This window comes from Pleurodeles waltl, chromosome 3_1, assembly GCF_031143425.1.
Source record: "Pleurodeles waltl isolate 20211129_DDA chromosome 3_1, aPleWal1.hap1.20221129, whole genome shotgun sequence".
In the NCBI taxonomy this organism is placed as follows: domain Eukaryota; kingdom Metazoa; phylum Chordata; class Amphibia; order Caudata; family Salamandridae; genus Pleurodeles; species Pleurodeles waltl.
The window spans coordinates 409,843,811-409,857,446 of record NC_090440.1 but is presented as its reverse complement, the minus strand read 5'-3'; the positions used below and the strand labels follow the sequence as shown (position 1 = coordinate 409,857,446).

The window sequence follows — 13,636 nt, the reverse complement described above, 5'->3', positions numbered from 1 at the left end:
TTGGAAAACAGTGAGTAATATTGTGAGGAGCTTCCATGGCAGACACAACTCGTGACGTATGACGTGTTCTGCACCCATCTTAGTAATGACAGTGTAGAAAGGATATATGATCATTCCTTCTGGAGGGCAAGGCCTGTTTAACTGTATCCTTTCCATAGGTACTCTTTCGATTTCAGAGTACGACTATTCTAGAAGCGATCATATTATGTAAAGTTTTGCACCAGTTAAATGTAATGTCCCAAATACATTACTGCAGTTTTTCTTCAAAGCAATGAAGAACATATGAAGCAAACTACGTTTGCACTGTTTAAGCTGTGCTTGGTAACAGACGGCAAATGCGATTTCTCTTCGCGTTTTAAACGTGAAAGATAGGACTAAACTTGATGAAAAAAAATTCTATTGTATGGTAACACCCAGAGGCCATGATTGTGTTGTGAGCGCTATAGAAGTGTCCTGATTTCTTATCGCACAGGTTGTAAAATTAGTACAAGGTCAGGTTGCTTGATTGTTTAAACGAAGCATAGTTGAAAATCCGTTGACACAGGTCGGCGTTTCATATATATATATATATATTTATTTTTTTACATATTTTAATAAATTATTTTCTCCATTAATTTAGGCAGGAGTGCAAGTCTCTACCACTGTCCCTTAAATAATTCCGTTTACTCTCTTCCTTGTTATGCAAGGACAAACATAGCGAACACAGTTTTGTTTAGAGTTTTGCATCAGTGCAAAGTCAAGTACGATGTTTCGGAGATTACGTTTCTGATAGTGAAATTGATAAGGATGTTACTGTGACAATTCGATTTCTCACACCTTCAAACATTTTCATGCCTATAAATAAACAAATCCGACTGCAGGTCACAGAATTGGTTTTTACAAGTTATAACAAGCATTGGCAACGCCAATAACTCTCGCCTATGTGATATTTATTCTGCTAATGATTCTTAGCCATGTTGCAACATGGGTGAAAGTAAAGAAAAAGATCTATGACACAGCCAGCGTTCACCACGTCATAGCGATTTTTTTTTTTTGTTTTACTTTTGGCACTGAAGCCAGCACTGCAGTACAATATAGGCAAAACATTGATAAAGCCAAGAGATCTTGCAAAGGCGAGACCTACTGGCTTTGTCAATGCTTGTTTTGAGTAGCATCTGTGGTACAACCCATCCACATCTTTGGCCTGTACCAATTTTATCATTTCTGCACATCGTGAAGTGGTAACTTGCATGCAGTTAAAGAAATCCTGCACAGTGAACACTCAGACAGAATAAACACTGTACATGTTTGTGAATGGTTGTGAATGCAGTGACAGGGGCCCGCAAGGAAGAAGAGACGTCTATCTCTGCATTTGCAATGTGACAAGATTATGACACTGTCTCTTAAAGGGACCGGGTTATAAACCTCCAAAAACAGTGGCAAATTATCATCAGAACATTTTCTCGACAAAAGAGATTGTCAAGGCCGCTCTCTCATGAGAGGTGTCAAGGATGTGAGACAGCGGTCTTAAACTGTACTCCGAGAAAACAAAAATATTGATTTGTGGCACACTCACCTCTATTTGGTCATATGGATGGTGGCCTAACGTGCTGGACCACCACTGTCTCTTTTAAGACAGCGAGAAATCTAGGGATGACGTTTGACCAGGAGTTATTCTTTATGTCACAGTCTATCGTAGTCTCTGCAACCAGTTTTGTCTTATTAAAGTCAACCGGAAAATACTGGAAATTCTTCCAAACTCTACCTAAAATATACTCTATGCCCAAATAAAAGCTGAGCTAGACAGCGGTAACTCCCTATACATACATATGCTTCCTAATGACCAGATACAAAGATTGTTTAAAACTCTGCAGCAAGAATTATTTTGAATATTCCCAACATCAGTTAATTTCTTCTAATCTCAAATATCCCCATTAGCTTCCTATTCACAAACTGAATCTATTTAAAACTCTTACTATAACCTTCAGGGCTTTGTCCAACAGGGACCAAATTAACCTTCAAAGTCTCCTCCTCAAACCCTCGAGGGGCCACGCTCCTTAAGACTCTGCGAATATAGTGTGCATACAGCCAAGGCAGATGCTCCTTCACCTAGCCAAGAGTCACTGGAACATCTTCCCTCGGGACCTCGATCATTTCCGATCTGAACATATTTTGCAAGAAGCTGATTATATGCTTCTTCAATTCCAATTATTCTCTTGGCTCTAAGAAAGACCATAGCGCTGTGACGTCCTGGTAGGCGTAGCTGTTGTGCTTTTATGAAAGTTTATTCAATCCAGCCAGCTGCCACTTTCACAATGAAAGCCGTTTCTCACAGGTGGCTTCCGCTTTACAAATGTTTGACTGCCAGAGAAGTCAGTAAACTTCCACTGGTTTACGACCCCAAAAGCGCTCAGAATCCATTGTTTTCCATCACAAAACCTACCAAATTGTACAGCACATTCTTTGTGAAGGTGGGCACCTTGGACACATTGGGCCTTAAATGTCTTCCCTGCTTCAGACAAGACAGAAAGTGACAAAAGCCTGATGAAGAATTTTAAAATATCTGGAAGAGATCAATTTACTTTAGTAGCCAAACAGGTTTCCAAGGTGTAGTATTAGATATCATTTGCAACGTATGTTCCATCGCCACATAAAAAATAGCCACATATACCAATGTATGGTCCCCTTACCCTAGGGAAGTTCCCCCCAGTCTGACGCCGAGCAGGATCGTGCTGCACTCGATCTAGCATCAGGTACAAGGAGAACACAGCCACGCAGAAGATGGCTGCCCCGCACACAGTCACCTGCTTCTTCAGTTTCATCCCTGGGAATCGAAAGAACCGACCTGCGGTGTAAGTGAGGAACATATGTCAAATTTCAACAGTGAGGAGATGCAGTAAGTTCCAGTGTACATTGCTTCGTTTTCAGCAGTCTATTATATTGTCATTAAATTGGGTGTAATGGAAATTGTGCTTTCATAGATACATTCTACCAAGCCAAAGTGATTTTATCCCAGAGAGAGATCAAAGCATGCGGTCTACGCCTTTGTGTCACAAGCATCGCTGCATCTCTGTTTTAGCACCTATTTTAAAGGACTAGAGTGACAGCAGAGCGATCCTCGGAGGGTCTGGAGCCAAAGTGATTCTGTCTCCAACTCTTAGGCAGCTACATATTAGATTAAACAACACAGGAACATGCAGTTTAACACATTATGTGAGTCGTTTCACAATTATCTCCATATTGACATTTTTTTCGCTTCCACTTAGCAGACAACTTTAGTAGAAACACATATCTAGGGAGCGTTACAAGTGAAAGAGCTGTTCTGTGGTACGCCACAAACTACAGTCGTGCTACGGCAGCCTGGACCCAGGCCCGTAGCAGAACTGACAAAGGGTTCATTCAGCTGGAGGGTCTCGGAGAGCTTAGTGTACAAAGCAGGCAGCGCTCAGTGTCCAATGCGATTTGAAACACACATAAAACACTTGTTTTGGAATTCCCAATTTAGAATCCACAATTGTAACATTCTTCAGATAATGTGTTTGTGTCGAGGATACTGGAGTGCAAACAAGCAATCAGAAACAGCAGCATGCATACATTCAACTACGCATGGATGAAGAGACAGACTATAGGGGGCCGACAAATGGCAAAGAAAGAGGGATCTTATCCCTAGCATGCGGTTTTGAGTTTCAGTGTTCCTTGCAGGATGCTATTCCTGGAAGTGGCGTTTGCTTAATGCCCTCCTGCCTTTTTTGAAAATATACTCGAACCACAATGTTGCTTATTATTAAACGAACCATTTAAAGTGTATATCAATGTCGGTATTAGCCAAGTATAGTTCAGTTAAAATCCAATTTATTTCCTTTACTTCTAGAAGGGTTAAAGGCAATGCAACCACGAGCTCTTTAATAATAACACCTGAAACTTTGAGAAACCGCCTTACCTTACCTAAATATTTAAAAGACACTTGGAAGAGAACTCCCAGGAAACGTTATGGGCGGTAAAATGTATGGAAATAAAGTGCAATTCCAACAAGGCTAACAAGGCTGTCCCAAGGAATGAAACATATATTCACATGCTTAACAGTTTATAAAAAACGAACACTAACAACAGTTAAAATAAAGTACTAAAGGCAGGTGCCACCTTCACGAACAAGAGTTGATTTTTCCATCACTGAGACCATTATCGTAGTTTCTTGTTCTCCTATTATTGGACACACTCCAGATAAAAATCTGTGTCCCAAGAGAAAAACAAAATAATGCTGATATTATTATTACATTGATAAATCAAGTTTCTTAATGTGTTTCGTTATTTAGTCAGTGCCTGTTGTGGTCAATATCATTTGTCTCCACAGGGATATGCAGAAGGAATACTAGTTACGACAGTCTGCCGTGTCCCAGTTAATGAAATCCAATGCTAACACCTAGGACAGAAAGGATATTTTTAGCCTCGACATCAGGTGCCTAGAAACAATCGGGGGCTTGGATAAGTGAACTGCAACATTAGATTGCACTGCATTGCAAAACACAAATTGGCAAGCTATCTCTACAGTACCTGACAGTAGAGTAATACATTAGGAGACAGAAGGGCAATATTTAATCGGACATAACTAGATTAAACAAGCAGTGACAAAGCCAAGAGGTCTCTGCAATCCAAGAGCTACTGGCTTTGTCAATGTCAATGTCTTTTAGCTATGTGTATGGTGTGGAATGGATGTATGCGGTGTGGAGTTGAAATATGTCTAGTGTATATATATATATATATATATATATATATATATATATATATATATATGTGGCATGGTGCGGCGTGGGATTATGTTGTATGGTGTTCATTTACGTGAAGTGGCATTGTTTGGCATGGAGTGGCACGTAGAGGAGTTGAATTATGTGAAATGATGTTGAATTATAGTGTGTGGATTGCAATTATGTGGCGGGAAATTATGTGGGTTTGAGTGGAGTTGTTTGCTGTGTAATTGTGTGGTGCTGAGTGGAACTATGTGTACTGGAACTATGGGACATGCTGTGCAGGGGAATTTTGTGGATAGTAATTATGAGGTATTAAGTGTAGTGAAATTATGTGTAGTGGTATTGTGTGTCGTGCAGTGGCATGTACTGAGTGGAATTATGTGGTGTGGCATCGAGTGATGTGGAATTGTGTAGTGTGATTTGGATGTAAGTGGTGTCTAGTGTAATTATGTGCTTTGGAGTGGAATTATGTGGTGTGGTGTGGAATGGAACTGTGTGAAGTTGAATTCTGTTGAGTGGGATTCTGCGGTGTTGAGTGGAATTATATTCAGTGAAATTATGTGACATGGTGTGGAGTGTATTTATGTGGTGTGTTACTAAGTGGCATAGAGAGGATTTATGTGGAGTGTAATTTTGTGGTATGGAGTAGAGTTAATTTATTTTGTGGTGTGGGATTGTGTTGCATTGAATTTTGTGGCGTGTGGAATGGTGTTTAATTATTTAGAGTGTAAATATGTGGCATGGTGTGGAGTTGAACTTTGTGGAGTGGAATTATGTGTTTTAGAGTCAATAGTTACATGTGAAATGAAAGGATGTATAGCTTCCCTCAGAACCCAGACATCTACGATCATCTCGGGTTACTTGATTTGGTGTAGGGCCAGAGAATTCTGCTGCTGGCATAGACTGCCCAACTCCCACCAAAACCCGTTTGGTGACACCTAGACGTTCCTCAACGCTATTGATCTCATGACTGAGGGCCCTCATATAACTAGTTAAAAATATCATAACAGAGGAAGTGGAGAGACAATGTTCGCCACAAACAGCCACTGTCTTTCATTCAGCCATGTTATCGCTATCCTTACAATCAGAGTACAAAGGCCAAGAGGGTTGGCCCAGGCCAGCCTCTTCTGGGCTCTGGTGGGCACTGAGAAACCTGCTTTTGCCCAGGTGTTTGCTCGGGTAGCATCCAGGCGTGGCCCATGCTCATCCTACATAGCAGTAAACAGAAGCACGCTTTATAGCGCCAAGCTAAACGTGCCCTGCTTTCTCCAGCAAACAGGGCCAGCAGTGCAGAATGGGTAATGCTGTATTTATAGCTGCCGAGTCTCTGGCAACGTATCCATTGCAATCCTATTACTGGATAGTGTGCCACATGGAACAGTATCAAGTTTTCAAAAAGTAATACATCAATTACAATTGTAATTGTACATTTCACCAACAAGACAACATGTTGTTATACATTATGTACTGTTAGAAGCCCATGTTGGTCTTTGTTTATGCAATTACTTCTATTGCAAAAACTTCTACATAATTGTGAATGCCAGTCATTAAAACAAAATTCCTAGCTATTTGTCTGCCACTACAGTCAAAGAAGAGGGGGAAATGAAGGAATGGCGACACCATAGTGACATGGTATTTCTATTATAAAAGGCAAAGATTTTAGACTATCTTAGAGTAACTACCTTCAATATTTGATCAAATATCATAATAACAGAACTCACCAGATATAATGCTCGAACATGAAAGCATAAATAGGTCGCTATAACCCAAGTACATTTCAACACACCTCCCCCTTTATAGAAAAATACAAGTTTTCGAAGACTAACACGATTCCCAACACCGGTACTACAAATACAGTATTTGCATAATTAGGAATATTCAGCCTGTCATCCAGTAGAACAACAAACAAAATTCAGTTCCCTTCCCCTTCAACCTGCAAAACTAGTTCACATTCCTGCGCCCTCGAACGGCATACAAAAGATTCTGTCTGCAGAAGTACCCGTGGGGGTGTGGGCACATATACTCTTGAACGGCAGCAAGAAGATGGACCGCCAGAGACTTGAAGCAGTGGGGGTCACGGAGGAGTAGGGACACTATCAAAGGATCAAATAACAAGCTGCTGGAAGAGGAACAAGCATTTGCAATGCAATGGGTCTCGCGTTTGGTCGTGTTAGAGCAATTGGCGCTGTAAACTTCTAAGCAGACTTTTCTAGCCACATAAACTGAAAATGAAAAGTAAAAAAGTTTCACATAAGCGAGCAGACAGCTACCATGAGCACGAAGCAGACACACAAAGGGAAACAGAAGTTCTCTTGCAGTGAAACGTATCAGCAAAAGTGCAATTATGCATGTAACAGGGTTGATGTCATGCAAAGCACTGCACTACGGCCCAGCAAGATCGCGCTGCCTACAAAATAGAGAAAAAGTAGTCTAGAAACCATAAGGAAAACATGGAGCCTTGTACGTTTTCAGTAGTTGGCCGATGCACTCGAGGCGGGCTAAACACCAGAAAAGGCATGATGTATGCATGCCTTTCACTAATGTAATCAAGCAAATTTTAAAAGGCAAGCCCATGAACCAACTGATGGGCGTGACAAGGCATGGTTAAAAGCCCACAAAGAGGTTACACTAGGGACTGAGTGCTTTGCGCGCCTGACCCTTAAAAGGAAGGGGAGGAGGACGGGGAGGGAGGGGGCAACAGGCAAATTGTCTGAAAGTTGCAGGAACAGAGCTCTGCAACTAAATCAAGCTTGTGAAGCGGAATGTAGGTATCTTTTTTTTTTTTTTTAAATAATGAAACGCCATACGCAAGTTACAGAACGGAACAGAAACGGCATGAGGAGGTGAATAGCAAAACCGATCTGTGAAAGAAAAGAAGCAACATGGTTGAGGCTGTTGGGAGGGAGCCTGTAAAAACAGAGCACTTGTGTCAAGTGCCCAAACACAAAGAAAAAAGTAGCATTTTTTTGTGAACATTTTATTATGAAAGCAAAGAGTCATCAGTATTACTTTCAAGCTTCTGCACATATTTGCATCTAATCAGAGAGCATTCTGGGAGCATTTTAAGTAGCCTTGTATAGTTAAACTTTGCAAACATGTGCACACATTGTTACTGTAACCACTGTCAGTAGAGGAGTCCGACTCTACAACATTTATTTAGAGCGCTCACCATAATAATAAAGGCTTTACATTAATGAACCATAAATACAAGTTCAAATAGCATTAACATATGAACCCAAACATTACCTCAACTGCAGACAGTTCCCTTCCCTGCTCCATTATGTGGTACTATAAACTGGAAGACAAAGGGTTTGTGCTAGAGGGGGTTGGGTCTACTTGTTCTAAGGACAAAATAAACATGAAAACTTGTTATCCTTGATCCCAAACGATATGTCCTGGGAGTCGGACAGTAGGAATTCCACGCCCTTGCCTATATAAGAGCTATTGGCTTTGGCAAAGTGTTTTGCCATGTTGTACACCACTGTGACTGCTGATGAGCATGGCTGAACATTAGTGCTGTGGAGTGTCAGAGTCCAGTGGGGGAGTAGAGTGTTTGAGTGGATTTGCTGGAGTTTTGTAGAGTAAAGTAGAGTATTGTAGAGTTGAAAAGAGTTTAGTGGCGTGGAGTGGGGTGGAATAGGGAGGAGTGGGTTGGAGTGGATTGAGGTAGACGGGTGGATTGGAGTAGGGTGGGGTGGGGTGATGGAAATGAGGTAGAGTGGGGTGGATTGGGTGAAGTGACGTGTATTTGTTGGAGTGGACTGGATTGGAGTGGAGGGGCTTGTAATGAGTGAGGTGGATTTGTGTGTGGTGGATTGGATTGGGGTGGGTGGTTTGGATTGGAGGGATAGGGCTGGGGTGGGGGATTGGACTGGGGTGGATTAGACTGGGGTGGAATGTATTAGGCTGGATTGGAGTGGGATGGGGTAGACTGGATTGGGATAGAGTGTGCTGGTTTGGAGTGAGTGGGGTGGATTTGGGTGGAGTGGACAGGAGTGGAGCGGATTGAAATAGGGTCAGGTGGACAGGACAGGGGTGTGGTGGGCTGTAGTGCGATAGATTGAAGTGGGGTTGGGTGGATTGGGGGGGGTGTGTTGGCTGAACTGCGTTGGAATGGATTGGACTGGTGTGGATTGGAGTGGATCGGCATGGGTTGTATTGTATTGGGGTGGACTGCATTGGACTGGTGTGGATTGGAGTGGGCTGGATCGGAGTGGGGTAGGCTGGATGGATTGGGTTAAAGTGTGGTGGACTGAACTGAAATGGGGTGGGATGGACGGGGGTATAGTGGGGTGGACTGGAGTAGAGTGGGGTGGATTGGATTAAAATGGGGTGGAGTGGACTGAAAGGGGTGGATTGGATTGGAGTGAGGTGGGTTGGAGTGGGGTGGGGAGGATTGTATAGGATTGGATTGGCGTAGTCAGGTGGAATGGAGTGGGGTGAATCAGACTGGGGTGGATCAGATTTGATTTAGTGAAGTAGAGTGGATTTAGTGGGGTGGATTGGACTGAGTTGGGTATATTATTTTCAATTGCAGTGGGACAGATTGGAATGGTGCAGATTTTTTTGGATTGGTGTGCAGCAGATCATAGTGGGGCATAGGTTTTGGACTGGGGCAGATTGTGTATGGAGAGGGCTAGATTGGGGTGAGGTAGATGGAAATAGGGAATAGTGTTTTGGATTGAGTGGGACATATTGTTTTTGATTGCAACAGATTGTAGTGGGCCTGATTGTTTTTGACTGGGGCAGATTGTTTTGGAGTGGAGTAGGGTAGACCTTTGGATTGGAGTTGAGTAGATAAGAGTAGGGTATATTGTTTTGGATTGGAGTGGGACATATTGTTTTGGACTGATGTGGGCAGATTGGGGAGGGGGAAATTGTTTTGGATTGGAGTGGGGCAGATTGTTCTATAGTGGCGCAGATTATTTTGGATAGGAGTAGGTTGAACTGGAGTAGGGCTGATTATGTTGGGGTGGGTTGGACTGGACTGGAGTGAGAGGTTTGGACTGGAGTGGGGTGGATTGTAGTAGGGCAGATTGGAGTGAACTGCGTGATTATGTGTTAAAACATCATTTCAGAAATTACACATAATAAAGAAACAATATTGTTTAGCAAAATTAAGAACAAGATAATCGGCATCTTTTGAGAACAGCACCCATGAACAAAAAAAATCATGAGTTCAAAGTGATGGAAGACTACTTGACAAAATACAAGAAAGTTAGCCCAAAAAATAAAACTTTACAATTTTGTTTGTCCTGCTGGACACGTTTTTGCCAGTCACAAGCCTTCTGCTTGCAGGCACTAGAAGTTAAAAAGAACAAAATAGCACTTCAATCACGTCGCAAGTTGAATCAATCAGTGCTTGTCCCTGCTTCACACAGAGGAATGGAAATGATGCTTGGACTGCAATGATGAATTACAAAAATGTAGAGAAGAGTGCCATGCAAGCCAACAAATGGTAAGCGACAGGCGGGTTGCAAGCCCTTTACTGTACACAACAGAGTCTTGCAAGCAAGACGCATGCACTTGCAGACTCGACCCTAAAAATTACGAGCCTTGCAAAAGTGAAGTTGGCAGCTCGACAGTGCTCCAAACTGAATTTTATTGGAGCTGGAAGCACTCACTCAGAACCATCACCATTTAATCTTTTTTTACAATAAATTTCAGCCAGCTACCCCAGTGGGTAAATATCTGGATCTTACTTATATCTGGATCTTACTTTATAGCATGACATAAGCCACTTACACGGCTTAAACTAGAAAGGTAAAGCTACGAAATAAACACAATTATGGAAAAGACAGAAAATAAATATTCTTTCTTTAGGTTTCAACACACTAAACAATCTAATTGGCAGAAGCTAGGTCGCCAAAAAGGTACTGATTCCCAAGTTTGGATCAGAGCTCAGAAGTTGAAATGCATCAAGTCACTCACACATTACTCTCTCCACTACCTGTGACTTCCTAATCATCTATGAGAAGTGCTATCTTTAAGGCACCCTCACAGTTTAAACATTCTGAAATAGGGTTGCAGACAAATGCCTCTTTCTAGAGATTGCTAAACAACTCCCAGTAGTTGGCATATTAAGTCCGTATTGCACAACCACACTTACATAGTTAACTAACTGAATGAATGCACAAGTTAGTTAGTACCTTTTCTTTCTTAACCACAAATTTACTTGTCCACCAGTTTGCTCACCCAGAATGCAAGAATCAAGGTTATGCTGAGGCAGTAATATACAACTGGTTACATGCAATTCATACAAGAAAGACTACTACTACATTATCCAAATGCCCTTTCAAAACAGCACCCCCACAGTGATATTCTGGACAAGACAAAATACATAATCTAGAAGCTAAAATACAGTGTGGATCCTGGAGATGGGGTAAATATTGCCTTCCCAAAGTGACCATTTTATGTGATTATATGCAAATTAGGTTATCTCCTTGTGTCTCAGTTTCTATCTCTGATAACTGGGAGGGATATAGATGAACAGCACATAGCAATTAACTGCAAAAATAAAGAACTGCTAATTCATATATTTAGGAAGAGAAACTGCATTGATTGCTTAATAAAAAAATCTTCACAATTAGAATTAGAATTAATAAAAAAAAAAATTAAAAAAAAATTGGCATACCAAATTCATTTGTAAGTGCCATTCTCCACTGTGAAGGACATTAGGTGGCTTATTAAACTCTAACAACACAAGGGTTCTTTATCAATCTTAAAGGGAGGGGAGGGTTACTTAATTTATAATCAATTAAAATATCATTATGTTTACTGGAAAAGAGATTTCTGGGAAGAGCTGCAAGGTGAGCAATAAGGCGGCAGCAACATACCCAGGATAAACTCAGAAATGTAGTGTCGCATGGGCTCTCATTATCCTAATTAGGCTGTTGGATTTGGGCGGCAGCATTACCTGAATTGTGGGGAACGGAGTCCAATTTCACACCATGTGACAACTGTCGATTAATTGGTTTCCAGTCATCTAACAGCGCCTCATCTCTGCCCAAGAGCAGGGATGATATGTGGCAACCTGGCGCATAACAAGATGACTTCTCAGGGAAATCGTTGTCGTGTAGGTTTTCATTACCCTAATGAGACTACTGGATTTGGGCGGCAAAATCATTTGTACTTCGGGGGACTGAGTCTGAAACCACACCAGGTGACACCTGTCGGCCTAATCAGTGCCTCATCTCTACCCAAGAGCAGGCTCATGTTACAAATGACTCCCCAGGGAAATCGTGATCACTCAGATCTCATCCGTTTCTCTCAGTTACATTAGTCTCACATATGCAAGGACAATCAGAGGAAGAGGAAGGTTCAATAAGGTTTTATTGAAGTAACTGCATTTTAGATAATAAGGCGTGTATTGCAATAACTAGGACAATGAAGCACAATAGGATTCAAATTGTGACAAGGTTTTATTGAAGTAACTGCATTTTAGATAATAAGGCATGTATTGCAATAACTAGGACAATGAAGCACAATAGGATTCAAATTGTGACAAGGAGAGTAAAACACAAAAATAACGCTACCATATTGTCAGTACGGTTTTTAAGAATAGTTCCTACCTAGGCTATATTAGAGCACAGCATGTTAAGCTCTAATTCTGCTCTTCAGGTTCCCCTGGGAAGACAGCATCCCTCATACCTGAACAAGAGGCCTGTAGTCTACATAAGCAGCTGCAGTGAAGCACTCAGCAATCAGCATACAGTCTTGGTGATCTGACTGGAATCTCTCTAACGTACATTGGTCAAAATTGTGTTTTTATAATAAAACAGCTAACGTTCCAAGAAAGGATCCCCACGTAATAGTGTGTATATTTCTGTGAACATTGGAGACAAAGCGTACCACTTTTGCCAGCAACCTATCGCACTACAGCCTTGAGAAAGCACAGAGTGAAAGAACTGTCTTGTTTAAGAACGCAGTGCTGGCCTAGGCAAAGAACAGCTAGATAGAGAAAGTAAAAACAAGACTGCAAATGTGTCTATTGCTACAATAATATAACAAAGCTGAATATAATATATCTAGGTTAAAGTGCACAGCAGCAGGCCTAGTTTTGCTAAAATAACATGTATAAAACTACAGCTAAAATGGCTACAAAACATTTGATGCATCACATCTCATCTTTTTCTCTCAGTTACATTAGTCCACACATGTAAAGACAAACAGAGGCAGAAAATGTTCAATAAGATAAGATTTATTGAATCAGCTGCATCTTAGATAAAATGGTATGAAATGCAATAACGAGAATGATGAAACATATATATGCAAAATGGTGACAAGGAATGTGAAACACAGGAAAAGTCCCACCATAATGTTAATATGCGTAATATATGCAATTCCTACCTAAACTATGTTAGAGTACACAAGATAATCCCTAGCCCTCCCTTCTGGATTCTCCCCTTGGAAGTTCTCATCCCCCATACCTGAGCAAAGAAGCCTGTAGTCTACAGAGACACCATCCCCATGTAGGCCAGGGAGCCGGTAGTCTCAGCAAGCAGTTGTGGTAAAGTCAATCAGTATGTGTTGGTGGTCATCTGACTGGAATTTCCCTCTAACGTGCATGGGACAGAGTAATGGTTTTACAATAAATCAACCGATGTTCTGAGAAAATGTCCCTATGTAAGGATGTGCGTGTTTCTGCGAACATTGGAGACACAGTGTACCACTTGTGCCAGGAACCCTAAATCGCTGCAGCCTTGAGGAAAACATAAAGTGAAAATAATGTTTTGCTAAGGAAGGCAATGCTTTCCTAGGTGAAAACAACTAGATAAAGAAAATAAAACAACACCACAAATGTGGCATATTCTGAAATAATAAAAATGAAGCAGAATAAAATGTAACTGGGCTAAAGGGCACAAGTGGGAGGACTAGGTACTAAGATAACGTTCTCAAAGACATCACTAAAA

The 13,636-nt window shown here is 41.3% G+C and overlaps 1 protein-coding gene across 3 annotated transcripts in view; it reads right to left on the bottom strand.

Annotated features, from left to right (window-relative positions):
- MAN2A2 (mannosidase alpha class 2A member 2) overlaps positions 1-13,636 on the bottom strand; it is a 492,369-nt gene that overhangs the window by 434,289 nt on the left and 44,444 nt on the right. For all 3 annotated transcript variants that reach the window (XM_069222645.1, XM_069222646.1, XM_069222644.1), the window contains exon 3: positions 2,670-2,824. In XM_069222645.1, the coding sequence (XP_069078746.1) occupies positions 2,670-2,801 (132 nt within the window). In that variant the 5' untranslated portion in view covers positions 2,802-2,824. The remainder of the gene's footprint in view (positions 1-2,669; positions 2,825-13,636) is intronic.